At 38.2% G+C, this 25,938-nt stretch overlaps 1 protein-coding gene across 2 annotated transcripts in view; it reads left to right on the top strand.

The window, feature by feature from the left end:
- The window catches only part of LOC128879010 (neuropeptide CCHamide-2 receptor-like), a 43,599-nt gene that overhangs the window by 13,441 nt on the left and 4,220 nt on the right, over window positions 1–25,938 (top strand). For both annotated transcript variants that reach the window (XM_054127772.1, XM_054127771.1), the window contains exons 2-5: window positions 17,109–17,342; window positions 20,307–20,455; window positions 21,200–21,399; window positions 22,492–22,673. In XM_054127772.1, the coding sequence (XP_053983747.1) occupies window positions 17,109–17,342; window positions 20,307–20,455; window positions 21,200–21,399; window positions 22,492–22,673 (765 nt within the window). The remainder of the gene's footprint in view (window positions 1–17,108; window positions 17,343–20,306; window positions 20,456–21,199; window positions 21,400–22,491; window positions 22,674–25,938) is intronic.

Here is a 25,938-nt window from a genome sequence, read left to right as displayed (position 1 = left end):
AATTTCTGATTTTTACACCAATTCTGGGACACTCTGATAATGAAAAATTAATCTGGAAACATCAAACCTATAATTTAATTTAGACAAATTTCTTCAGTAAATATAGAAGGTACGAACATTTTTGGGATTGAGTGTATTATAACGAGCATCTGCTCGAAATGAAAAGACATTGAGTAGACCTATCGAAAGCAAGGTATCGCGGTTGCTAGATGGAAATTGATGTCCAGCAACCTGGGACCGTACTAATGATGCCACTAAATTCTACATATACAATGTTAATTCAAAGTGGGGGTTGCGTCAACGCGATATCGTAAATGGAGCTTGTCACAGATCGATGATTATATCTGCAGTTAATAATGGAATCGGGGAGTGCAATTAATTGATAATAGAGCGTGTCAGTAATCGGCTCACAGCTTATAGTATCCTCCACATTTGTGCCTCAACGTAACCAATTAACGTGCGTGAAACATTGCCAGGAATTTCGGAGTCTATATGATCGAGAATGGCATAAACAAAAGCGGATAAATAAGTAATGTTTCGAACGAAAGATTCGTTTGAATCGAATGATAATTAAATAATTAGTTGAACGTAATCGTACTTTGAGAAGCATTTAGAAAGATTGTACTTCGTTTTCGAGCACATTTCACGGTAAATCGATACTTTTTATCCCGTTTTAAATACATTACGGTGCGTCCTTTTTAATAGCCGCGTGATTGTTTCTGAATCCATTTACACGGTACCGTCCCGTCGATGGATTACAGCCCTTTGTCGTTCGCTAATAACGCGATAATGCAATTCCCACGGCAAAGTAGCCGTCAATAGGTCGGCGCAAGTCGCGAAAGTTTCGACAAGACAGCAAAGCTTTCAAACTATAACCACCGATCGTATTAACCCATTCGAGAAATCAAACTAGATGTTTCGCTACCAGAAAATAATTTATATCTACTCTTAATAACAAATTCCAGGGATCTACAAACTCTTTGGGCTTGAATTTTGCCTGAACCATAAATATACTAAGAACTATAACCACCGATCGTATTAACCCATTCGAGAAATCAAACTAGATGTTTCGCTACCAGAAAATAATTTCTATCTACTCTTAATAACAAATTCAAAGGAGCTACAAACTCTCTGGGCTTCAATTTTGCCTGAAACATAAATATACTAAGAACATAATACTTTTAAGTTTCTTCATAATATTTCAGTGACGGATAATTCGCAAGTAGGAATATTATTTACATGTAACATCGCATTGGGATCGATGTTACCGATCCGAGTTTTAGCGTAAGCCAGGGTACAGTTCAATGTTTGTTTTCTGCGCGAGTGGATCAAGGAGAACTGAGATCGCATAAAATATTCAAAGTCAAAGATACGAGCGTGAGACATTTCTCTATTCGATGCATTCGATATATCCTGGACTGCACGCGATCCTAGCGCATTCTTTCGATCGGCAACTGCAGATATAATCTGTGATTGTTGCTAGAGATTATGGGAAAAGAAACAGCGAGAGAAAAGAACAGATTGGGAAGCAGTCTAATCATCCAAACGTTTAATTAATCGACTATTTCCTCAGAATCGCTTCGATGGATTTCGTCTGCGCCTTGAAACGCGTTTTCGCGAAGACGAAAGAATCGCAGTACTTGTACCGGTTAAACGGAAAATCTTTAATCATTTCCAAGGCGATTATTAAACGCGGCCCGGAATCGAGTCGAAACGAATCGAATTTAATTAAAACAGTTCGTTTCAATCGTCGAACGGGGGTCGAGGGTCGAATCTGCAGTAGACGTTGCATTCAATCTGACTGAGTTACGTTCTGTCGAAAGTTTTGCCCTTCGTAACGTAGAATTGAACGATATTCTTAACTAAAAGAACGTTCAATAAAGGTAACCAGTACTGGAAACCTGAAACAGAAACTAAACGCCTTCCTTATTCCACTGTTATTTATTCTTCGCTGTGTATTACGCTTTCTGGATTTTCTAGAGCCGAACCTTAATGACTTCTCAGATAAGACGACTTAAGGAGGAGTCCTGAGAGTCATAAAAGAGAGTATATTACGCGGTATAGATACTCTCGTAAACATTTCAGAAAATGGTAGCCTGCGGTAGATCAACTCATAGCAGGGTGCTACGAGATATTTCCAAATACAGAATCAGCTTGGAAAAATTCTGTTTGAGCTCTAAGACCTTAACGTACTTAGGAAATGACATAGTCACCCAGGCTTTGTTGTCGAAAGTATAGGGGTCCAGTGATTGTGTGGTTCCTGAGGTCCATTGTACTAGAGCAATCGTGTTTCGAATGTTGATTTCATATATGTGAAGATATTCTCAACGAGTTAAAATATTAGTCAGCTGACAATTAGAGTTCTTCTATTTCTGGTATCGTGACACCCATACAGGGTATCCCAAAAATGTTGGAGGTCCTTGAAAGGGGTGATGATTTGAAACAATTTTTTCCTTAGCAAAAATGTTGTCCGAGGCTTCGTTAAGGAGATATGAACAGAAAAGTCCGAACAAGAGCGCGAGTACCCCGTGGCGCCGATGGAGCGCCCGCAGTAGAATAAGGTACGCGCTAGACAGCCGCAGTAGAATAGGCTGCGCGCCAGACAGCCGCGGTACCTTATGCTACGTGTTCAGCAACCGCGCTCTGATTGGTCGGGGTTTTCTGTTAACCCTTTGCACTCGAGGCCTTTTTTTCTGGTATCTACGAGCAACTCGAGATGTTTCTTAGTATTCTATTCCCATGAATTCTAAGCTATCTAGATTTGAGAATAAGGGCACCTTTACCTCGCCGACAATCATATTATCGACACTTGGAGCTCCAAAGAAATGAAACCTAAAGAAACATTAGGTATCGTAGATTTGCTGCGTGAAACCTAATACAAGTAGTAACTGAGTCACTTCTCGAGTCACTTCTCGAGTCGAAGGGTTAATATCTCCTTAAGGAAGCCTCGGACAACACTTTCGCTAAGGAAAAAGTTGTTTCAAATTAACATGAGAGAACACTAATCTCTGTCAACTTATCAGCTGTCCCGCGCGAAGCAGGATCGTCTGACCTCTCTAAATTGATCTTTCCCGAAACAGTTGAGACACCAGAGCGAACTCGCAGAGTTTCGGAGTGTTTCACACGACGGATTGACATCTTCCGCACGGCCGCAGTTCGTCGATCAAAGCGATACGATGCAGAAACGCGCGATCCTGCGAGGATTCCCCCGAGGAACTCAATTTCCTGGTCTTCCTTGTTTCATTCTGCCGGAAGCTGCGTCCTTACGCTCTCGCGAGCAGATGCTGCTAGGAATTGTAAAAGTAACCGAGTACAGCGTCGTTACGTCGCATACAAGTCGTGTTTGGATTCCAGCGGCCGTGTATATAACTGTATAGGTTGAAATCATTGTATCTCGAGTCTTTTGCATCATCACTCGAATATGTAATCACGTACCCAATTTTAAAAATCTTATTACAAGTTCGCAGCCATTAGCTCGCTATTACAAGCGACGAAGGGTTGTTCGTCACGAATAATATCGATTACCAGATCTCACCACGAGGAGGTTGCTGCGAGTAGAGACCCGCGAGACAAGTAGAAGGAAATGAGAGTTCCTTAGATCTCCCTCTATATGGATGTTAAAAGAAAACAAAATTCCCTTCGATTTCTAAAGTCTGAGTGTCTAACATTGCCGAGCAATTGCTTTAACTAATGAGTGAAACTAAACGATTTAATTATCACCAGAAATTCAATCAGATACAATGGTGAAATTTTATTATTTAAGAACTCATTATCTCTTCTGACATCGTCATAATTAGACAGAGGATGTTTCGGCGAATGGATACTAAATAAAAAAAATGTATTTTAAATGAAAGTGTCTCTTGCCTTCTGAACAGTCTACCACATACTTTATTATCGATATTTTATATATTTCTCAACTTGTGCCCATCTTCTGTATTTCCACAAATGCCCGAACTTCATTCTAGTTTCTAATTACGAGACTCTGAATCGTACCACTTGTCTTTGGTATAGTCAAGGATTTCAGACGTCATCATTCCAGTTCGAGGGAATTCCGAAGTTGGTTTGGCTCCACTATTGAGATCTAAATTTCCATTACTCGTAAAACTTTGAACGATCCTTTGTTTAAAATGCAACCGCTCCGTTGCGCTCGAGGGGCTGAAGGGTGGGTATGAAGTAGGTTGTAAAATCCCAAAGGCAAAAGTTACGCTTTTGTCAATCTTATCGAGTTCACGTACAGGGTTCGATCTCGTTTCGTACTTTCGTAGTTCCTCGTGAAACAGGTGAATGGAAAAATATTTTACGAAGTTGCATAAACCGAACGCGTTTAGGTTGAGAAACGCTGAGCTAAGCAAAATCACCGTTCTCCGCAAGCTGATTTCCGCCTGTCGAACAACGCTTTGCGTCGAACAATGCACGGTTCTACAAAGACTAACAAGTCGTACAAGTACGTCGGGGAAACGATAACGCGCTCGCATGAATTCATTTACACTGAACGGAATTGTACATAGGAGAGGTAAAGAGGTCACCGCAGCTCAATTGGGTTTTATTCGCGCAAGTGTTTAGGATAGCAGGGAACACTGATGCCTGTTTGTTTCGAGTTTTAGATAAAAACGCAACTCTCTTTCGCCCAAGAAAAGTCATGTCCGCTTTCCGTCGCGATACCCGGGAAAGTTGAGGAATTTCGAAACGTCGGAAACTCACAAGGTTGCGGCAATTTTTTCCCCCTATCTGTTTGGGCGAAAACTTCTCCACTTTCAAACATTTTTCAAAGGTTCTCCTTTTATTTTCGAGTCGAGAGTTTAAGAAGTTTTATGGTACCGATTATTTAAGAAGTTCGAGAAGCGATAGAAACTAGGAACGAGAGACTGAAATCCAGAAATTTTCTCTGTATTTATTTTGGACATAATATTGTCACTATTAGTGATTTTTTAAAAATTGTTTTTGTATCGAGGTTTTAAGAAGCTCTTCATATTTCAACAAGATAGCGGCTCTAAGTGCATGAATATATTAGTTGGAAAATATAAATACTTTACAATGTGACAATATATTTAGAAATTTCACTCGCGTTTTAGGAGATAATTGCAATAGAGCAGTTATGAGAACGTATGGAAGGGAAATTGTAATAGTTCAATTTTCAGACAGTTTGGCTTTAATTGGACACTTCCAAGAGAATTGGAATGTCAAATAACTGTTTATTACGAGAAAGATAATTTATTGTATGCCATAGTAGGTTCTACAATAATTCTTCACATAATTGCTATTTTCTTTCCTTCTATGTACTACTTATTTCATTAAAAGGACCACGAACTCTTGAAAGGTACAACAAAATATAACATGTTATTATTAAATTAACATTGGCCAAAGCAGGCTTCTTATCCTCTTATTTTTTCTCCTGTTTTTTTTTCGATTCTTCTTTACCTAAAATTTCAACCGAGGTAACGACGCATAGGTTCACAATAAATTTGTAGAAAATTTGAATTTCTCAGCGATAATTCGAAATGGCGCGAACGGACACTTCAAGCGGGGGCGCGTGTACGTGAATGAAACCTCGTTACGTTTCCGACCCGATTCCCGTAAAATCCAGTAAATGGGGAAATATGTAATCGCGCGAAGAGCGCTATAAACGTTGGATTCGAAATTGATATGCAGATCGAGGTCTGGCGAGGAAACGACGAGGATATCACGTCGTCTCTCGAAACCTAGTTAGCTGCCGCGTACGTCGACTGGTTGACGAATGCCCCGCTCGCTGAAGCGAAGAATTTCATGTTATTGCGATAGTTGCGAGGATGGAATTCTGATCGATTTCAATATCGCGATTTCTACCATCTTCGAAGCACTACCAGAGACCCAACATCTTTAATCCAAACTGTGTAACGTCGATACTCGCTCCAATTATAACTGAACTCGATCGACAATTTTTAATTCACTTTAAAACTTCCTTTTCCCACACACATTTTAGATTCCATATTGTTTGAATATTTAACAAACTTCCTCTAGCTAACATACAAAATTATTTTATTGTAAATTAAGAGCTTAGTGACACTCATTCCAATTACGACTAAATTCGATAGACAATTTTTAATTCATTTTTATTATCTTTGACCTTTTGAGGAATGGTTTACCTATTTTCTTTGGGAAATCCACTCATTAAAATTCCCTCTCACAACTCACATTTTTGCTAGGATTCCATAGTGTTCGAACTTTCTCTAGCTAACGTAAAATAATTTTATTATAAATTAAGAGCTTAGTGACACTGGCTCCAATTACGACTGAATTCGATCGACAATTTTTAATTCATTTTTAATATCTTTTACCTTTTGAGGCTTCTTAACCTCATGGTTTACCCATTTTCTTTGGGAAATCCACTCATTAAAATTCCCTCTCCCCACCCACATTTCATAATGTTCGAACTTGCTCTAGCTAGCATAAAAGAATTTTATTCAAAATTAAGGGCTTAGTGATACTCGCGAAAAAAAGGAAAAAGATCATCGTCTCTCGCAAGTGGTTAATAATTACCTTTCAGTTCCCGGATCGTTCGAGGAGCTGTCACGCGAATTCTTCGTTACTTCGTTCCTCTAGCTCGCTTGAAATACGGCTTCCACGCTTTCGTGTACCTTTCTTCAAATTTTAACGATTTGTTGGCTCAGCTTGTGTCCACATTTTCCCCCATATTCCCACGACAGCGCGAAAACCGAGCGCTTCCGAACTAACGAACGCTGTTCAATTACTGTTACGCGAAAGTTTCGGTTATTAAAACGAAATATTAGAACGAAACCGAGCGGAAATGTTCGTTAACAGTCCTCGTATTGATTACCTGAATAATTTCCAACGACGGCGAATTTGTTGCTCTATTACGCATCGATTGGTATTGTATCGACAGGTGACTCTCTTTGTTCGACGATGTAGTGATTATTAGGCATACGATTGTCATTCGACGCGTGATATTGCTTCCACTATCCGCTCGATAACCCTCGTTTGCACAGCTGCTGCAGGCATGACATTCGATTTCCAACTTGGAATTTCGTCGTCAATTCGAAAAGTTGCATTTCCGCTGTCAAAGACGCGATGAAGTTTCTCGTTGACGCGAGAACCAGACACCTTGGAAGTAACATCTCGCCGAACACTGTCACGTTAACTTTTCGAGCCCGATACGTTGATTCAAAGTGGAATGAAGGCGGAAAAGCAAAGGACGAATGAATATAGTTAATTCGTACGTTTTTAAAACGTTGTTGTTGGCAAAATTGAAGCAGAAAACTAAGACAAAATAGAGGAAGTTGTAGGATTTCGTAAAATAAAAATTATAATTGCATCTAGAATTGATAATTTTATATAAAATTGAGCTTTTTCAGTGCAAGACTTTAACAAACACAGAATTCAAGTCTGAAAACTGGAATATAAAACTAAGCAAAAATGGAGGAAGGTCTGGGATTTCGTCAAATAAAAATTATAATTCCCTTCAGAATTGACAATTCTATATAAAATTGAGCTTTTTCACTATAACAGTTTAACAAACACAAAATTTAAGTCTGATTGGTAGGTTTTCTCGTGATGTATAAATAGTAATTTGAGTGACCTTATCACTTCTTTACATACATATTAACTTTCTACTGCACCTACAAAATTCTCACCTTCGTCCCAAAATTCTAACTTTTCCGTTTCCGTGTCGACAAAATCGTTCCGACGTTGAAATATTTCGATAATCAGGGAACCGTTAGGAGGAAGTTGAACGATTCCGAAACTCGCATAAAGACGGCGAGAGCAGTCGAATCCCGTTAACTCGAACCTCAAGGGAAGAGCTTCGAGTTATGGAGGCTTAGACTGTCTAAGTTTTCAAGTAAGAGAACTTTAACAAAGAAAAATTTCACGAATAGAGGCTTTGAAGGATAACCTATACAACTTCCTAATCAACTCTCCAATTGCGTTATTAACGTAACTATAATAATCAATAATAATCAATGAACCTGCTTGTGAATTGGCTCCGTTTAGATTTTCTTTATGTATTAATAGTTTTAGTGCTGCTATTATCTGGCGTGAGTGGCCATTATTTTTTCGGCTGGTGGTTGTAGAAGGCCTCCATCATCTGAGCAGTGTTTTACGGCCACCGACAATGCTCCTTTATTAGAGGTCTGGTAGTTGAGCGATTCGCAGTCCATTACCTCAGTTGTTACGGGGTGAATTATTCGTCGCTTATTGGGTGCTGTCGTCCCCAGCTTTGGCCGAGTGATTACGTGGACTGCTCCAATTATTTTCTATGTCATTTTGGCTATGTATGATGCTTGGATATTCTTTTATTTCGATTCGTCACTAATAATTGCTGCTAGACTCTTCTTCGTCTTCTTGATCACATGCACATTCAGTTTGGATGTTGCATTGTTTGTTAACGTGACTTTCTTGTTTGCACAGACAATAATTAACTCCATCGATATGAAGATTCTATATTGCTTAGGGGAGTAAATATCCCCTAGAGAGCAATATCCATTCTCATCCACCAAAACTAAAACATTAAAATATTATAATAATTCAATGAAACTTTTGTTTGTTTTATTTCAAATGTGCATTGAGATCTCAAACTTTCTTGCGAAAACAATAATCCTTCATCGACATAAGGATTGTACAGGGTGTCCCAGAATTAGTGTAAGAACCAGGAAGCGGTAGCTGACACGATTCTGAACCACAATTTCCTTTGCAAAAATTCATTTGGTAATATCAAAACAATTATTTAATTTAGTCAAACTTCTTCAATAAGCATAGAGGGTTGGATATTTATGGGATTGTCTGCATGTATGTGGAGCACCCTGTATAAAGACAGGGTGAAAATGGTACAAAGGCAGAAACGCGAGATTTGCGCGATTAATCGTTCGGTTGTCGAGTATCTTTCGCATTATTTCTGGTATATTCCCAAGCTGACAGTCTCGCAGTTCCACGTCACGTTTTGCAATTCGAAAATGCAATCTCCATCGAAGATTCCATTTCGCCCGATCCACTTTCGGCTTGGCGCGTATCCGTGCCTTATCTGAAAAATCGCACACACGCCAATTCCGCCAACTACGTGCAATTGACGAGAGTTTATAGTTCGCTCGATCCTCGGCAACCGCAAGAAAACGCACGGAAACATCGACGATTGTTTCTTGTACTCAACGACAAGTTTAAACTCGAAGACTTGACTCAAATCCCATCGCATATTAATTCGAAGTTTCAGTGCTTTCTCGAAACTCTTTCGCTCCTTAATCGGCAATTAGATACGCCTGCTCGTAGCTCGATTCCCTTTTAATTGCTCGAGCCAGTATTTACTTTAAATGGATAAAAGTTTCTTGTTTCGTTGATTGGATTCTCTCGACTCCCAGGTTCTACCTTGCTTTAAAATACCTCTGGTTGAGTTGAATCTCGTTTCTTTTCTGTTACACCTTGAATAATCAAGTTCTCGTTCCACAGCGCCCTGAGAGGCACGAGTTTCCTTTAATTTCGCGGCGGAACACTTGTTGCAGCTTTGTCGCTTCGTTGGACATTCGCGAAAGCATCGTTGAGCGATTCTGACGCGATTCCGTGGTTTCGCGCTGTTCGGCACATTTTGCCGTGCCTCCTGCTCTTTTATCGTATTACGCGGTGGTTTACGAGGCTTTGATACGGCCTCTCTGTTCCATGATTCACGCGGGATTTATTCTCAAAGAACGTGAACGAAGCTGGGAAGAAACAGAGCATGCACGAGCCGAGGATCTGCCGTGCAGCGTTCCGGGCGTTACATAAAACATGACTTGTTTTCGACCAAAGTGCATCAGGCTTGTTTCAGTAAATAATGCTTGTTCTCGTTTATGTTTACGGAAGACGAAATGGACTGGAAACGAGCTCATCTTATTTAGGGACGAACAGAGGTATTGGCCGACTTTTATAGGGAGGAGGGCAAGAATTGATCTAGTATGCAGTGAATTGTAAGTAGTATCAATGAAACATGGTGAAATTGTTGTTTCACATTATTGGGTTGTCCAGGAAGGTCGTTGGAATTTTTAAGAAAAATTCAAAGGCACGTTTGAATTTTGATATATATTTTTCGAATTAGGATAAAATGGATTGAATTGAATTTTGATATATATTCATCAAATTACAACAAAATGAATTGAATTGAATTTTGATATATATTTTTCGAATTATGATGAAATGAATTGTATTGAATTTTGATATATATTCATCAAATTACAACAAAATGAATGAATTGAATTTTGATATATATTTTTCGAATTATGATGAAATGAATTGTATTGGATTTTGATGTATATTTATCAAATTACAACAAAATGAATTGAATTGAATTTTGATATATATTTTTCGAATTAGGATAAAATGGATTGAATTAAATTTTGATATATATTCATCAAATTACAACAAATTGAATTGAATTTTGATATATATTTTTCGAATTACAATAAAATGAATTGCATTGAATTTTGATATATATTCATCAAATTACAACAAAATGACGACTTGAACGCAATTTTGACCACCTAACAATTAAAGGAGATTTGATAAAGTGGACGTTTAGACGTAGAAGGTTGAGAGACACTGTCTGAAAGTCTTCAGAGGTCTTGATGTCCGTCCAAAACTAGTTCGGAACTCCGAAGAACATGGCCACTAGCCTATGTCACGCTGCTCACCCTCGTTTTAGTCTTCTCTTGCGTACGACGTGTCCAAAAGTCTAATCTCCGGTCCTCGCATACAGTGGTCGTAAATTTGATCACGCCCACGCCCCTCTTTGAAAAGCCTGGCTGGCTTGACACGAAGCAGAGATGGATTCTCCACCTTTGTTACCTTATCTCCAGCAGCCTTGTTACGTCCACGTAACTCTAACCGCCCTTCGTAATTTGTTTTCACCGATACAATCAATTCTGCCGAGAGTCGATGAGGTAATCGATTCCATCGACGTGGATTATCGACAAACTTAAATAATCACTTAACTCTCATAATCAAGAATACTCGGATGTGCACAATAGGTTCTCCAAAAAAGAATGACCAAGTTGAAATTGATATTTCGAACCATACCTCAGAATTAAAAAGAATTGATTTTCCTATTTTTGTATTGTTGAGTGAAGACTCTATAGTTGAACATTGTACTTCGTTTTTCATCTGTAATTTAATATTTTTGAAACCAGTTTTGCATTCATGTCAGGACTTATGGCCTCGAATAATCCAGATATCATTAATTTCGAAGTTAGAATATCCTATCCACGGTATTTCTCTCCCAAGGAAATGATTAAAACTTATTTCGCGCATAAATCACTCGGATAGTTCTAACGGGTGTTACGATTCCCTTCTAAGTCGTATAACCAGGACGTAACAACCCTTAACACGGGTTCTCCTTCTTATGCTAATCTCATTCGTAGCAATCTCTCATATCACTCCGCTAACTTTGATCCTACTTACTCACGCCTGTCTATTTCTACTTCTCTCCACCGTAACTCTAACTCCAGTACTTATTTCCATTCTATTTTTTTTTCTTACGAATTACACAACTACCCTTAAAAATGCCTGCTCTCAAACTTTTCCTCTTTCGAACGTGCTACCTGATCTTTTATACGTCAACGCTTTAACTTTCCGTTGGTTAGGTTTCCATCCTGTTCGAACTATTTTTTAACGTTGTCACGTTCCTCTTGTTTTCCACTGTTTATGTAATAACTTCAAGTTAGTTCCTTCTTTAACCAGATTCGTGAACATCTTCCGCACAAAATGACCCTTTAAAGTTTACGTGGAACATGTTTTAGAAACTATTTCGACAAGAAATATTAATTTATATAAAAAGATTCAGCTGAACTTTATCTCAGTGGTCCATATTTTTTTATTAAAACTTATCAAATGTTATAGTTTTTGACCTGAAAAGTCCAAGAATGCAAGTATAAAAGTTTAGGAATCCAATAGTTTAAATCTCTGTTAAAATCTTTATTCCCTTCAGGTTGTATTTGTTATTTAAGTATTCATTTTTATCGTCAAACGAATTCTACAATTCGGACCACAACCTCCACCATTCTGTCCCATGGTGTCGCGAATGTCGTATCTATTCCAAATTGTTTCCAAACCACGCGTAGAAGGTAACAGCTGTCGAGTCGCATAAATACGGCTCGAACGCAATTAAACATAACTTTTAACAACGATACATTCACGATACCGCAGAAATGGAAGTTAAAGCTGCGGTACAGTGAGTTTGACAACGTAAAAATACACCTGTCATTTACATATCTCATGGAACGGTGCGCGTTGAACGCGGCGAATCCAATCCCGATGAATGGCGGTCGAAAAACGAGAGACTCTAATGCAAGTCCGAATATTCGCGCGCGTTTGAATTCAATCATTCATCCTGAAAACGTAATTTAATCGCGAAACCTTTTAATTCCTCTCCCGATTTTTTATCTCGCGCCAGAAATTCTCCTCGAGGCCACGCGCGGTGTTCTTGACTCGATTATTTAGCAAATAGACATTGCAAACGAGTAACGAGATTCAGCGCTTAACCTAATCCGCCATTGCGGTGCTATGCAAATTTTCATTCCTATTTAAATTCTAATAAGTTTCTTGAAATGGAGTGACGAAGCACTGCAAACAAAAACACTGGTGATAGGGTTATGATCATAGTTTACATTTAAAATTAAAAAGAAAGATAAACAAAAATTTCCTTGAGTTATCGTAATATTTTTGCGTTTTAGTTTTGGTGGATGAGAGTAGATCTTGGTATTTTTATTGTTTACTCAATCAAAATACTAAGCAATGTTGGTTTATATACAGACTGTTCCAAAGATGTTGGAGATCCTTGAAAAAGGTGGTTCGAGGGGTGATTTGAAACAACTTTTTCCCTAGCGAAAATGTTGTCCGAGGCTTCGTTAAGGAGATATTAATTGAAAAGTTCGAACAGTCAGAGCGCGAGTACGCGGCGCCCGTGGAGCGCCCGCAGTAGCTTAGGCACGTGCTAGACAGCTACAGTAGCACAGGCTACGCACTAGACAGCCGCAGTAGAATAAGGTACGCGCTAGACAGCCGCGCTCTGCATAAATCAGCATATTTATTCAAGCATACACTTGGAAACATCAAACCTGCCATTTAATTGAAACAAATTTCTTCAATAGAGGGTACGAATATTTCCGAAATTGACTGTACATATTTACATGTATTATTGTAAATAATTAAGAGTAGCGTCATTATTTTGTGTTTCTTCATTTTTGTAGGGATTCTAGATGAACATTAGCTGATATGGAAAACTAAATATATTTATATTTGAATGAGTACCGAGGAATGATAAATAATAAACGATAAATGAAAATTGTGGTGAATGATAACGAATGAAAATAAAATTTCGATTGCGCCGGTCCTCCTGAAAACAATTCCCGAAAAGTGTCCAAATCAACAAGTGTATTCGTTACAGTTGTTCGTTTCTATCGCAACAAATAAAACCGATAAAATCGATGACGCAAACAAGGGAGCAATTTTTTTGATTTACAACGTCATTTCTGACATTTCAAGAAACATCGTTTAATTGAGCGAAAGCAATTACTAAACGGAATTGAAATTTGATTCTCAATTCAGCCTGTATTGCTCAAATAAAAGTAATATCGAATTGTTTTCGAAAAAGAGCTGCGTGCATCGTGTGTCAGCTTGTGTACGGGCAGAATTTTATATGAAAACTGTACGGACGGGATCCTTTGTCGAGTAAAAAACTGCCCTATCGAAACTGAGCCGGCTGATAGCGAATCGCAGCGCGACAAAAAATTAATCATATCGATCCAGATGCAATACAACCTTTTCATCGCCGTGAATTGAAACGGGCATCGGGAATCGACAGTTCGAAACGATTGCTCGAGAATTATTTGCGTCAGGAATATTCATGGACACAGCTCAGGAACTACTGGCTCGTAACTTGGCTACTGGATATTTTTTTCGATAAATTCACTTCCAACATCCGATCGTGCTGCGATTTAATACAGTATCGATTAAACGCACCGATTTAATATGGCATCGAATAAATGCCCGTACAACGATATCGTTTATTTCGTATTTGTCCAGTCCGACGTGTTTAACGCCAAACTGAAATGGATTTTTCACGTTTACTGTAAAGTTTACAAAACAATGGGTCGACGTGTTCGTTCCTAAAAAGAACGGGGATGAAAGGTGAGGTACATGCGCGAACAGCTGATTGGGATTCAAACCGTGTGTTGGATGAATCGAAAAAATGTTTTCACAAAAGTTATTTGGCTCAAAGGGGCAAATTTAATGGAAAATAATTGGAGTTATTAATTTTGTTCCAAGTGCAGTTTTGGGTGAGACTTAACACTAAACTTACTAATGTTCATTTGTAGCTATTTCTATTATTAGTTTTAGTAGTGCCAATTTTTAGTTATTTCTATTACTAGTTTTAGTAGTGCCAATTACTAAAATTTGTTTATTAATATGTTCCATCAAAACATTTGATATTCGTTTCGAAAAATAGACAATACGTATTTTAAATTGTCAATGAAAACATCCACAACAGAATTACACTAAATACTAAACTTACTAATGTTCATTTGTAGTTATTTCTATTATTAGTTTTAGTAGTGCCAATTACTAAAATTTGTTTATTAATATGTTCCATCAAAACATTTGATATTCGTTTCGAAAAATAGACAATACGTATTTTAAATTGTCAATGAAAACATCTACAACAGAATTACTGCAACGCAATAAAAAATTAAGCTTTTTCAATCACTGAGATTCCAATAATTCTGAGTAGCGCTCGAAATGCGAGGTGTACACGAGTGACGACAATCTCCCTTCCCACACACCTACTTTCACGTATGTTTGCCTTGTTCTTTCTTCCTTTATTCCCCGTGCCGCGGTTCTTCTCCCGCGGCAGGTTTCGTCACGTTCAAATAAATCGAAATAGAATTAAATCGAATTACGTTCCCGTCGTTGTCGCAACGTAACAAATAAATTTTCTACGCGACACCTAACCGAGTTTGCCGTTCGGCGTACTATTTAAAAGCTGCATCATCTTCCGCGGACGGATATTTCGTGGAAAGGTGTCGTCCGTCGAGTGTACGCGATCCATTTTTCTTCCCTCGCGTCTCTATTTTTAAAGAGTATAAATTGGATTTGCGCGGCACCGTCGCGAATGATATTAAAACGTCCAGATGGGGGTTTTCAAGATGTAATTTCTCGGCAAGCGTCAATGACTAGGAGAATTGTCCCTGCCTACCCCGGACGGGGAAATACGTTTCATGAAGAGAAAAATTTACCTCTCCTCTGGGATCGTATTTTCCGTCGCGCTTCGCTCATAATCCCGCGTTTCAACTGGGAGTTGACAGTCACCGCGTTGACAACTTGGGATATTATTAAATGAAACAGGGAATTAAAGGAATATATTTTTAATGGTTCGTTGGCAGGACTTACTTCAGGATACACTCTAGTGTAAACGACTCAAAAGGGGCTCCTTTGAGAATTAAAAAAAAAAAGAAAATTATACGTCGAAGAGTGATAAATGATTTTCGATTTATCAATACATATCTTGAAAGGCGAAGAAATATTTTATGAAACTCATTTTGTGTTGTAGGTCTTACTAAGTGAAACAGGGAATTAAAAAGATATGCTTTTGATAATATTTGATATGTAGGACTTAAAGATACACTCTAGTGTAAAAGTCTGAAAAGAGAGGCTCCTTTGAGAATTAAAAAAAAAAAAGAAAATTATAAGTCGAAGAGTGGTAAATGATTTTCAATTTATCAATACATATCTTGAAAGGTGAAGAAATATTTTATGAGACTCATTTTGTGTTGTAGGTCTTACTAAGTGAAACAGGGAATTAAAAAGATATGCTTTTGATAATATTTGATAGGTAGAACTTAAAGATACACTCTAGTGTAAACGACTCAAAAGTGGATGTTTTCATTGACAATTTAAAATACGGCAAAAAAAAAAAATATGATTTTGTATGTAACAACACGTACCTTAAAATGTAAAGAAACATTTTATCAGTGACGTTATGTATTGTGTGTCAACTTAGAATCAGACAATTAAAAGGACATGCTTCTGACGTTTCATGAATGTATTCTTACTTTCTTAAATATAAAATTAGTGTATTTATTTTTATATTCAGTGTATATTACATTCTACGCATATATTATATATTTGTACATTTACGTTGAGTACATTTATATTTACCTAAAATAAAGCAACACGTTTCCAATTCCATTAACTCGACGCCCGGTTAAATTCCGCGTTGACAAAGAAGTGAAAACGATAAATTTAACGAAAGGAGAAACATTTCTGGCGCGAAGAAGCGAGACGCGAGGAATGTACACAGCGCGCGGATGTTACAACCGCATCGCCAGATCTACGTCGAAATTACGTTACATTTTCTCCAGCTTTCTCGGTGAAATTGTTTCGAACGCGGACGCGAGATTTCTGTCGGAGGCGTTCGTAAATTTTGCAACGTAAATAAGGGTCGATTTATTTTACCTTTGCGCTATAAACCGAGAGCGCTAGCGCTCTGGCTGCTTCAGAAATTGTTGCCCGAAAGCGAACACGTTTTGTTGCCAGCCGAAAACAATACGTTCGCCGAGAGGGCGTGAATTCGACGCCTGACGAAATTCCCGTCTGGGAGAATTATTTTATTTATATCTTTTTAATTTCGACGGGATCCATACGTGACCAGTGAACCCCGATCCGGACCAGAGCCGCAAATGACGAACAATTTTTATCGTATGTTACCCAGAGCGTGGGCAGTTTGGAAATTTGACGGATGAAATTTCATCCTTTTCCAGAGGAAAATATTTTTTAATCGACGGACATCGCTCCGCGACTATCGCCAGTTACGAGAGCAAGCAAATTAAAAAATGAACAAAAATTCCACGATGCCGTTTCATGATTTCGTAGTTCGCGAGAAAACAGGACTGAGAAACATCGATTTAATTACTTTGAAAGGGTTTTTCTAAAAGAACCTTTAGGATTGTTTTTTAATAACAACTGTTGTTAGTATATTTAATAAGATCTTAAAGAAAATTACATAGTATTTTTTACGACCTTGTATGTTCCTCAGATAGCTTGTCGAGGTAAAACGTTATCAAAATATTCGCTAAAAGGATACGACTATCCTTTTACAGATGGAAAAAGTGCTGAACGCGACGTCGTTCCCCACCATTGAAGGCGACGACGATAATTTGTACGTGCCATACGATCAGCGACCGGAAACGTACATCGTACCTGCGGTATTCATATTAATCCTGGTGGTGGGTGTAACTGGAAACGGAATTCTCGTGCTCACCTTACTGCGACACGCCAACATGAGAAACGTTCCGAACACTTACGTGCTCTCTCTGGCTTTGGGCGATCTTTTGGTAAGAAACAAATGCTACCATACACACTTCGTTGTCAACAAATTAAAACTATTTTCACTCGAACCGTGCAGCAGAAAGACAGCGAAAAAATCATCTTAATTTATCAAAAAATAAATGCTGCATGCTGAATAATTTTTCGAAACATTATCCTAGTATAACAATTCTATTTAGTCTCTCAATAATACATTGTTCCTAAACGTAGATGTTTGCAATGTTTACCTATTAATTTAACTCACTTTCATCCTGAATAATTTTGTCTAAATAATATCGCAATTTTACTAACGCCAAAGTGACGTCTACCCTCTTTTATCCACTTTATTCTACCAACATTAATATTCTTTTCCCAGTGTCTTTATAACTTCGTCGCGTCACCGAATAGTTTCCAAGATAACATCGAGGTTGCGAAACTTCGGTGGTCTCGTCCCACAAATTCGAGTTTCTCGACAAACCCCGGAAAGTTTGAGGAGAATCGCCGTCGGACTTCGCGCAGATGTTCCTCGTTAGTCATTTAGAAATGACTTGGCCGGCAATGAGAGTATTAAACGATCCCTCGCTTTGTAATTTTGTGATTATAGGGGAATAAAAGTGGCGACGGAGAACGGTTCTTTGTAAGAAATTTATGGACTTACCGGTCGGAAAATTTGCAAGAGTACGCGTGTCCCTTCTGGATGAAAATGGATGTGCCGCGTGATTTATGCGGCTTGCTGGATGAGGCGGATAAATCTGTCGCAAACTATGCCGTGGTTGGACGATTTTTACATTCACCGTGCACTCCCGCAAAATGGAGATACCTGACTCGAGTCACGATCAAGTTTCAATATTGCGGGAATTGAATTGAATTCTTAATGGGAGCTTATTCGATTCTGTAACGCGTTCGATTCGCGGCATTAGCATCGACACTGGCGAGTTAATATGATTTACACCTTGACTCTCGTTTTGAAATTGCTCGACTATTAACGATGCCCTTGCCGCAATTTATCACGAATGCAGTGAGGGAGTAATTAAATTCATAAAGTTTTTTTACTTTTCCTCTATAGAATATTGCGTAATAGGTTGGACGATCTTAGAAATTTACTGAATGAATTAACTTTAATTACCGTCTGAGTCTAATTTTCATGCATTAATGCTGGTGATCTGGAGCTAAACATATCAGATTTAATATTTTATAAATTCAGCATTGTTGTGTTGTATTATACTAACTCTATTTAGAAATATTTTGTTTAATTGTAGCAAGGCGAGATAAAAGAGTTTATCAACGTAATTGTCTCGTAAAAGTAAATACACCTGGGAATCGTTAGCTTCCATTCTTAATTTATTTGCTTATCTCTTTTTGCATTAACTCGACTGTTATGTAACGGCTAGTACGGTATTGCTTTTATTGTCGGGGCTCCAATTTACCAGAAGTTATCCACTTTACCATATTCTCTTTTAACTAATATTCGATTGGAAAATATGAAGGAATTAAAATGGGATATTTGATTACTTTCATTGTCTTTTAAAGTCCATAAAAGTAATAAAGTAATATCTGCCAATTACTAGACTCATTGTTAGCCGAAACGAGCAAATCCCTGTTATTTCGCGCGCATACTACTATTGTTTCCTGTTAGAAAATAATATAAAAATTCAGCAACTGCGAAATTCGTTTGCTCTACCAGACAATATGTATTCTTTAATAAATCAACGTTTCAATAAACGTGATAACTTACAAAATACTACTTAATTCTCCCATTCCTTCAATGCATCGTAATGATCGAAGGGACGCGTTTCTGTTAAAAAATGATCGAATACCGAACCCGTTGAACTTACAACCAATGAAAATGATATCGTTTGGTACGCCGCCAGGAGTTTCGAGATTGCTTCCCTGGTTGATTGAATAACATCGACGGAATCCTTCCTTTCAAATAAATCACTGCTCCGGAGCTACATACACGTGATTTTCGTGGCATGCACGAACGAATGAATGACTGTCGATAGACGTTCCGTTACCAACATCGCCATACATCGTTCAGAGATCCGAGCAAATGTCGCCGCGAATATCATTCAATCGTTACTCCGTTCCGCCGCATTTCAATGCAATTTTTACCGCGTTTGAGCCTCAGCTGGATTCCCGCGGAATTACTAAACGGATGAAATTTACGATATCGTTTCGCGAGCCGGCCGCAACTTTCAAATTAAAATCGGAAACTCCGCAGACGCAACGCGAGTGCAAAAATAATCGCTGCAATAACAACTTGCAATAAAAACGTGTTGTTATTGTGCCCGAAATGGTTGCATTAATAAATATAATCTCGAGTACCTGGACTCCTGCATACAAATTGCAGTTTTCGTTTCCGTAGTGGTTAAATATTTCTATATATTTTAATATAGAGGGTAATATAATAGAATATTATGTAATATGTGTACCGGACATGAATTTGTATGAAAATCCACGGTCTAGTTATGTTACATTGGAGATTTTTGGTTGAAGACTTAGAAGTTTGAAGAAATTAGAAATTTAAATTGTAGTGGCACGTAGCGAAATATTGTCACGAATGGTGCGCGATTTAGAAATTAGCAACACTGTCTAACAGTGGTGGTGAAGACAGGAACTGTCGTCACAATACAAACCTACATTCTTTATTCTTCAGTACATTCATCGTTCTCAACACCAACAAATGTTCTTAATCATCTGAATATTTAAAATGCTGAAACAGTTTCCATATAGACACGTCGCATTTTGATTTTCCATCAGCGTTTGTGCATCCAATATTATTTTTCTGTTATTCGTCGCCGTTTGAACCCTCAGCTGGATACCGTGGAATTATCAGACGGATGAAATCCAACGCCGTCGTACCGCGGTGCCCGCCCACAATTTCGAAATTGCTCCCGTTGCGATAAAACTGAAAAATCCGCGACGCAATGTAAATGCAAAACACAGGCGGATCCGTCGTCGAGGAAATTCCGTGTTCACCCCTTCGTTTTCAGGTGATCGTGACGTGTGTGCCGTTCACGTCGATCCTCTACACGATCGAGTCATGGCCGTGGGGTCTGGCAGTTTGCAAATTATCGGAGTGCGCCAAGGATATTTCGATCGGCGTTTCAGTTTTCACTCTGACTGCGTTATCGGCCGAGAGGTAAGTTGTCAAACCCAGTTACCAGCTAGCAAATTGTTGTTTCAACGGCGGAGGGTGGCCGTAGTAACTTTGACGAAGTTCTGTCCCATTAATGGAGCAATCAGCTGCTTCTTCGTTCATCTGATCAGTAATCCTTGTAAAATTGCTGGCGATAAGTAGCAAAGAAAGTCGATTCGCCGTGCAGTTGCGAAGAAATTACAGGTTCACTGATGTAAGTCAGAATGAGATCCATCGTGCTCGAACTTATTGTGCGTTTAGATTTTATTATGAGAACGTCCACTGTGAAATTTGGATTGAAAATGTTAACTCTAGAGGAAGGCACAATTTTTTCTTTATACCAGAATTCAACAATACATGAATATTAGATTGCACAAAATATTTTACAAGCTAACATTACAATTTGTTGACAGAATCGTACATAAAAGTTAATATATGATAGGCTTTAATAAAAGTACCACTTTTAATAAGAGCTTTTGAAGTCCAAATATTTTAAAGAAATTATAGATCATAATTATTCTTACACAAAATATTTTACAAGCTGTCATTAAAATTTTCTAACAGAATAATATATAAAAATTGAAATAAGGAAGGCTTTAATAAAACTACCACTTTTAATAAGAGTTTTTGAAGTCCAAATATTTTAAAGAAATTATGGATCATAATAATTCTTACGTCTGTAATCTCAGTATGTATATTAAAATTTTCCAACAGAAAAAGAACACGTTTCTATGTGTTGCGCCCTAGGTACTGCGCCATCGTGAATCCCATTCGTCGCCACGTCGCAGGATTGAGCGCGAAACCGCTAACGATACTTACAGCTTCCCTCATTTGGGTCCTGGCGATTGTCCTGGCGATGCCAGCTGCTCTTTTCTCTCACGTGCCCACTGTGGAGTTGCAGGCTAACCACAGCATCCTGATTTGCAGTCCCTTCCCCGAAGAATTCGGTGAGCGTCAACGTCCAATCTTTTCCACGAAGTGTAAGAAAACATATAGACTCTCAAACTGACCTCAACACTTTCAGCTTTCATTTCTCCTGCACATCCAAGGCTTATTCTTTCACGCGAGATCGCAGTTTTTAAACCTTTTATATCACTTTTTCATAGGCACCAACGGAAATGGCACTTCCGCCATAAGTCTCAATAATGCGTCGTTTTGCGCCATGTTTCTTTTAATTAAAAAAGAACAGCGTGCTGTGGCAACGGGGTACTTTATCAGACTGTATCTTTCATAATACGTTAAATTCAATATGCAGTAGCTAATTCTAATTTAATTAAAAATAACAAGCATTAATAGTGAAATAAATACAGCAAATAAATTAAAACTTTTTAAGACCTAATAAAAACAGGATTATGTCATCAGAGGTGGGCAGACGGATTAGAAGAAGGTGAAACTTTCCTTTCTTTCGTTAGGATACTTTCAGAAGTAGTAAATTTCTTGTGTACATTTTCTCTCCCTAATAAAATTGCGAGAATCAGGTGCGTTCGTTGGATTTAAGAGCTAAAAAGTTGGACAATAAGTAATGTTTATAGTTCAACTTTCCAGCTCCTCGCCAGAAATAATTAAGTTATCAGAATAAGCCTGAAAAATGTTTACAATGAGTTACGATATATTAGGTGAACCGGAAAATAATGTCATTTTTGCAATTTTAAATACTTGTTTATCGTTCATCAGCTCATTGATTTTTATCGATCTGGCATTGGCAATTTGCACACTAGATGGCAAAAGGCTATTGATAACGGGAGCGATTATACAATTAATAATTAAAAATAGAAATTTATAAAAAATTTGTTTGAATTTAATGTAAAAGAAACGACATTACTTTCCAGTCCACCTGATATTTATGTATCTCACAAGATACATAATTGCGGAGAATTTATCGTCTAAGTATCGGCTAAATGATCTTACAACGAACAACCAGTGTAGATCGAAAGCGAAACATCCCTACACAAAACTTCCCTTAACTTTAACTGCGTGTCATATGCACGGAGTCTGACATGTCATACGGACCTCCTGTTACTCCACCCCCGTGTTTACAGGCGAAAGCTATCAAAGAGGGATGGTGCTGTTCAAGTTCCTGGCATACTACGCGATACCCCTCTGCGTGATAGCTGGATTCTATCTGGGAATGGCGCGACACCTTGAACTTTCCACGAGAAACATGCCTGGAGAGTTGTCTACTGGAGGCCATCGTATGGAACAAATTAAAGCACGAAGAAAGGTACGCGCAATAAATAAACCATTCCATGTAACCAATTCTCGCTGGACGAAACAATGAACAATTCATCGCCAAATTTTGTTCATTAACGAAGGGAAATGCATGTATACATACAAATGTGTACAATCAATTTTCATACATTTTACACCGAATAATTTCTGTAACATTCATGTATATGCAGGGTGTTCATATATTCGTAATGCAATAGTTAAAAGAATTTTTTTTAATAACGAAGAAAGAGGTTTATGTATGTACAATAAATATCTATACATTTTTCACTTTTTCATTTCTGTAACTTTCATGTACATTGCAATGCATTATGTATATCATGTATATTTCATGTACATGCAGGCTGTTTATGTATTTCCAATGGAATAGTTCAAAGAATTTTCTGTAATAACGAAGAAAGATATTTATATATAAGTATGTATAATAAATATCTATACATTCTTCACATTTTAATTTCTCTAACCTTCACGGAATAGTTGAAACAATTATTTTAATAACGAAGAAACATGTTTATATATAAATATGTATAACATATTTTTAACTTTTGCAACTTCCATATATATACAGTGTTCATACATCTGCAACGCAATAGTTGAAAAACTCAAGCCACATGTGACCGAATACTACTAAAACACAAACTGGAAGACGCTTTGGGTGCAAACTATCGAATCTCTTATAATCCTTCCCTATATATGCAGTTCCATTAACCGGAAAATTAAGTGTTCCTAGGTCCACTGTGCTCTAGGAGCACCGCTCCGCCCCATATGTGTCCAAGCAACATCCTTTACAAGTAATTTGGTTCACCATCGAGTTTCCATTGCACGTGCCAGAACAAATGTACACGCGCTGACCGCACGGAACAGATAATTACGTTTCGAGTGCGACTGAAATTGCTCGACGCGATTGCTGCGAACTGTTACCAGTTACGTAATCTCCGAACGATCGGCAACAGCTCGCGCGATTACATTAAACAGACACTTGTTTAGGAACCGTGGAGACTGCAGTTATCGCGCCTCGAGAACAGCGCAATTCCGCGAGACTCGCTAATTATAAATTGCCCCGCCAACGCGAGAAGCAATATCGCTTTGGAGAACCTGAAGCAAGCTTCCCAGCGTTCTGTCCGGATGAAAAGCGGCATCCGATCGCTTCCTGTTACAGCGACGCGCCGGAAGTTTCAGACACCGAACGAACTCGTGAAAGTTATGGCGTTCACTTTGCGCATTCACGCTGCGTGTAACGAATTTGTAAACCGTTAATGTTGAAACGCTACACTGTTGACAATTTTATTAGCGAATTCGACACGAATCGCGGTATCCTAAACGGTGAATCAATATTTTTGTGTCTTTATGTTTAATTGATCGACACGCAGCTTGGTGAATTTACAATTCTTTAACAATTTTTCGGGGGTCCTGGGGGCAAACTTGTAGTGTTCCTAGCTTCCAGCACAATTTTTTTCCTAGCTTCCATCACAATTTTTCTCCTAGCTTTCAGGACATTTTTTTTCCAAGCTTCCATTACATTTTTTCTCCTAGCTTCCAGTACAATTTTTCTCGTAGCTTCCATCACAATTTTTCTCCTAGCTTCCAGCACACTTTTTCTCCTAATTTCCATTACATTTTTTCTCCTACCTTCCACACTTTTTCTTCTACCTTTCAGGATAAATTTCACGAGTCTCCGGACTTCGATAAAACATAAAATGGAACTTCCTTTTATCTTAATGTATCGAAATATCCTCAACAGAAAATTGCAATGGCTTTAATATTGTCCTGTTATCACCGCCGTTACTGTACATCATACAGGCAACTTTTCATACAACTCCAACGCTCCGCTTTTGAATGATCCAATACGGAAAGGCATCAGAGCGTGACAACGATGATACGACGAAAGTTTCCTCTGTGGTTCTTACGTTCGCCTCTTCCGCTTTAACTCCCGCTTGCTGGACCCACTCATCCGTTCCCTGATTCGTTTATTCCGATAACAGTGAGTAGAACTTCCATAGCGCCTAAGAGTTCCAAGGCTTACACCAATAACCTCTTAGGTTCGAGGAATGCGAACAAGTTTATCCTTTTCCCAGCGCTATCCAACCGGCGAGCACCGTGATTGTAATAAATAGTCCTCCGCAAAGTGTCTCCCGAAAGGGAGTTTTCCGATTCTGTTTGTTAACCATTTATAGGGCAGAAATCCCTCGGCAGAAATCACTCTTTTTTTTGGTGGACGAGCGTAGAAACTTAAAAATACAAAAGTCCCTTCCCTTCCCTTAGTGATAACAATGAGTACCAGTGTCAACCTATAAAGGGTTTATCAAATGGTACAATTGGTACAAATGGTGCAATTAATTATTCAAGCTTTTGTGAACGTGACTTTTATCTCTTCAATGAATGAGAGAAACATCTGTGGTTCCCCCGACAAAGGAATATCTGCTAAATGGCCGTGCCAAATTTCAAATTTATCGGAATAATAATTTTCGAGATATTTCCTCCAACGCGGCGAAAATATATAGTTCGGAGATGAACGAGTTTGAAGGTTTTATCAAAGCAGTGGTCGCGCCTCGGCGTGGCTGAAATAAAGTGTCAATACCTTACAAAGGTTTTAGAAGCATTGCTTGGAAAATTATCGACGACAAACAAAGAAGAACTCGTGCAAAAATATTCTTTTGATAGTCTTATCAGTAATTTTTTATCTCTTTCTGAAACCTATTGCCTCTTAACTAAAGGCTGAGTAAAGAAAAAGGAGGAACGTACACTCGCAAAGGAAATTTTGTTGGTAAAATTTGAAATAATTAAGAAAAGGAATCTATGGAATCTTTTTCCCTGGTGCAATTACTCTAAAGAAATAATGCCAGCGAACTTTTCCGCTAATAACTCTCGCAATCCTACATCTGAAGCATAGGAACCGCTGATGACAACGTGGAATACAGAAAGCAATTGGTCTCGTTTTTATATAAACTTTGCAAATATTTAATTCAGAGTTTATAAATGCTGAAAGCATCCAGAGGGAGCCTTTGTAACTGTCCAGATCTGAAAAGTCGAACCTTTCGAACACTGTATTAACCTCGTTAGCTTTGACATATACAGAAATAAATATTATAATATTGCATTAAATAAATAATTAATTCACTCTAAATGTGTCTGTTCATCGTTCAAATTGCATTGTGTTAATTATACCCCCCGAACCGCCCCTTTCAAGGACCTCCATTTTTGAGACATCCTGTATATACAATATTTATGACGTATAATAATTACACAATAGAAGACATACA

Source organism: Hylaeus volcanicus, chromosome 6, assembly GCF_026283585.1.
Source record: "Hylaeus volcanicus isolate JK05 chromosome 6, UHH_iyHylVolc1.0_haploid, whole genome shotgun sequence".
Classification (NCBI taxonomy): Eukaryota; Metazoa; Arthropoda; class Insecta; order Hymenoptera; family Colletidae; genus Hylaeus; species Hylaeus volcanicus.
Note: the sequence above shows the minus strand (reverse complement) of the source record. Positions and strands in the feature narration are given on the sequence as shown.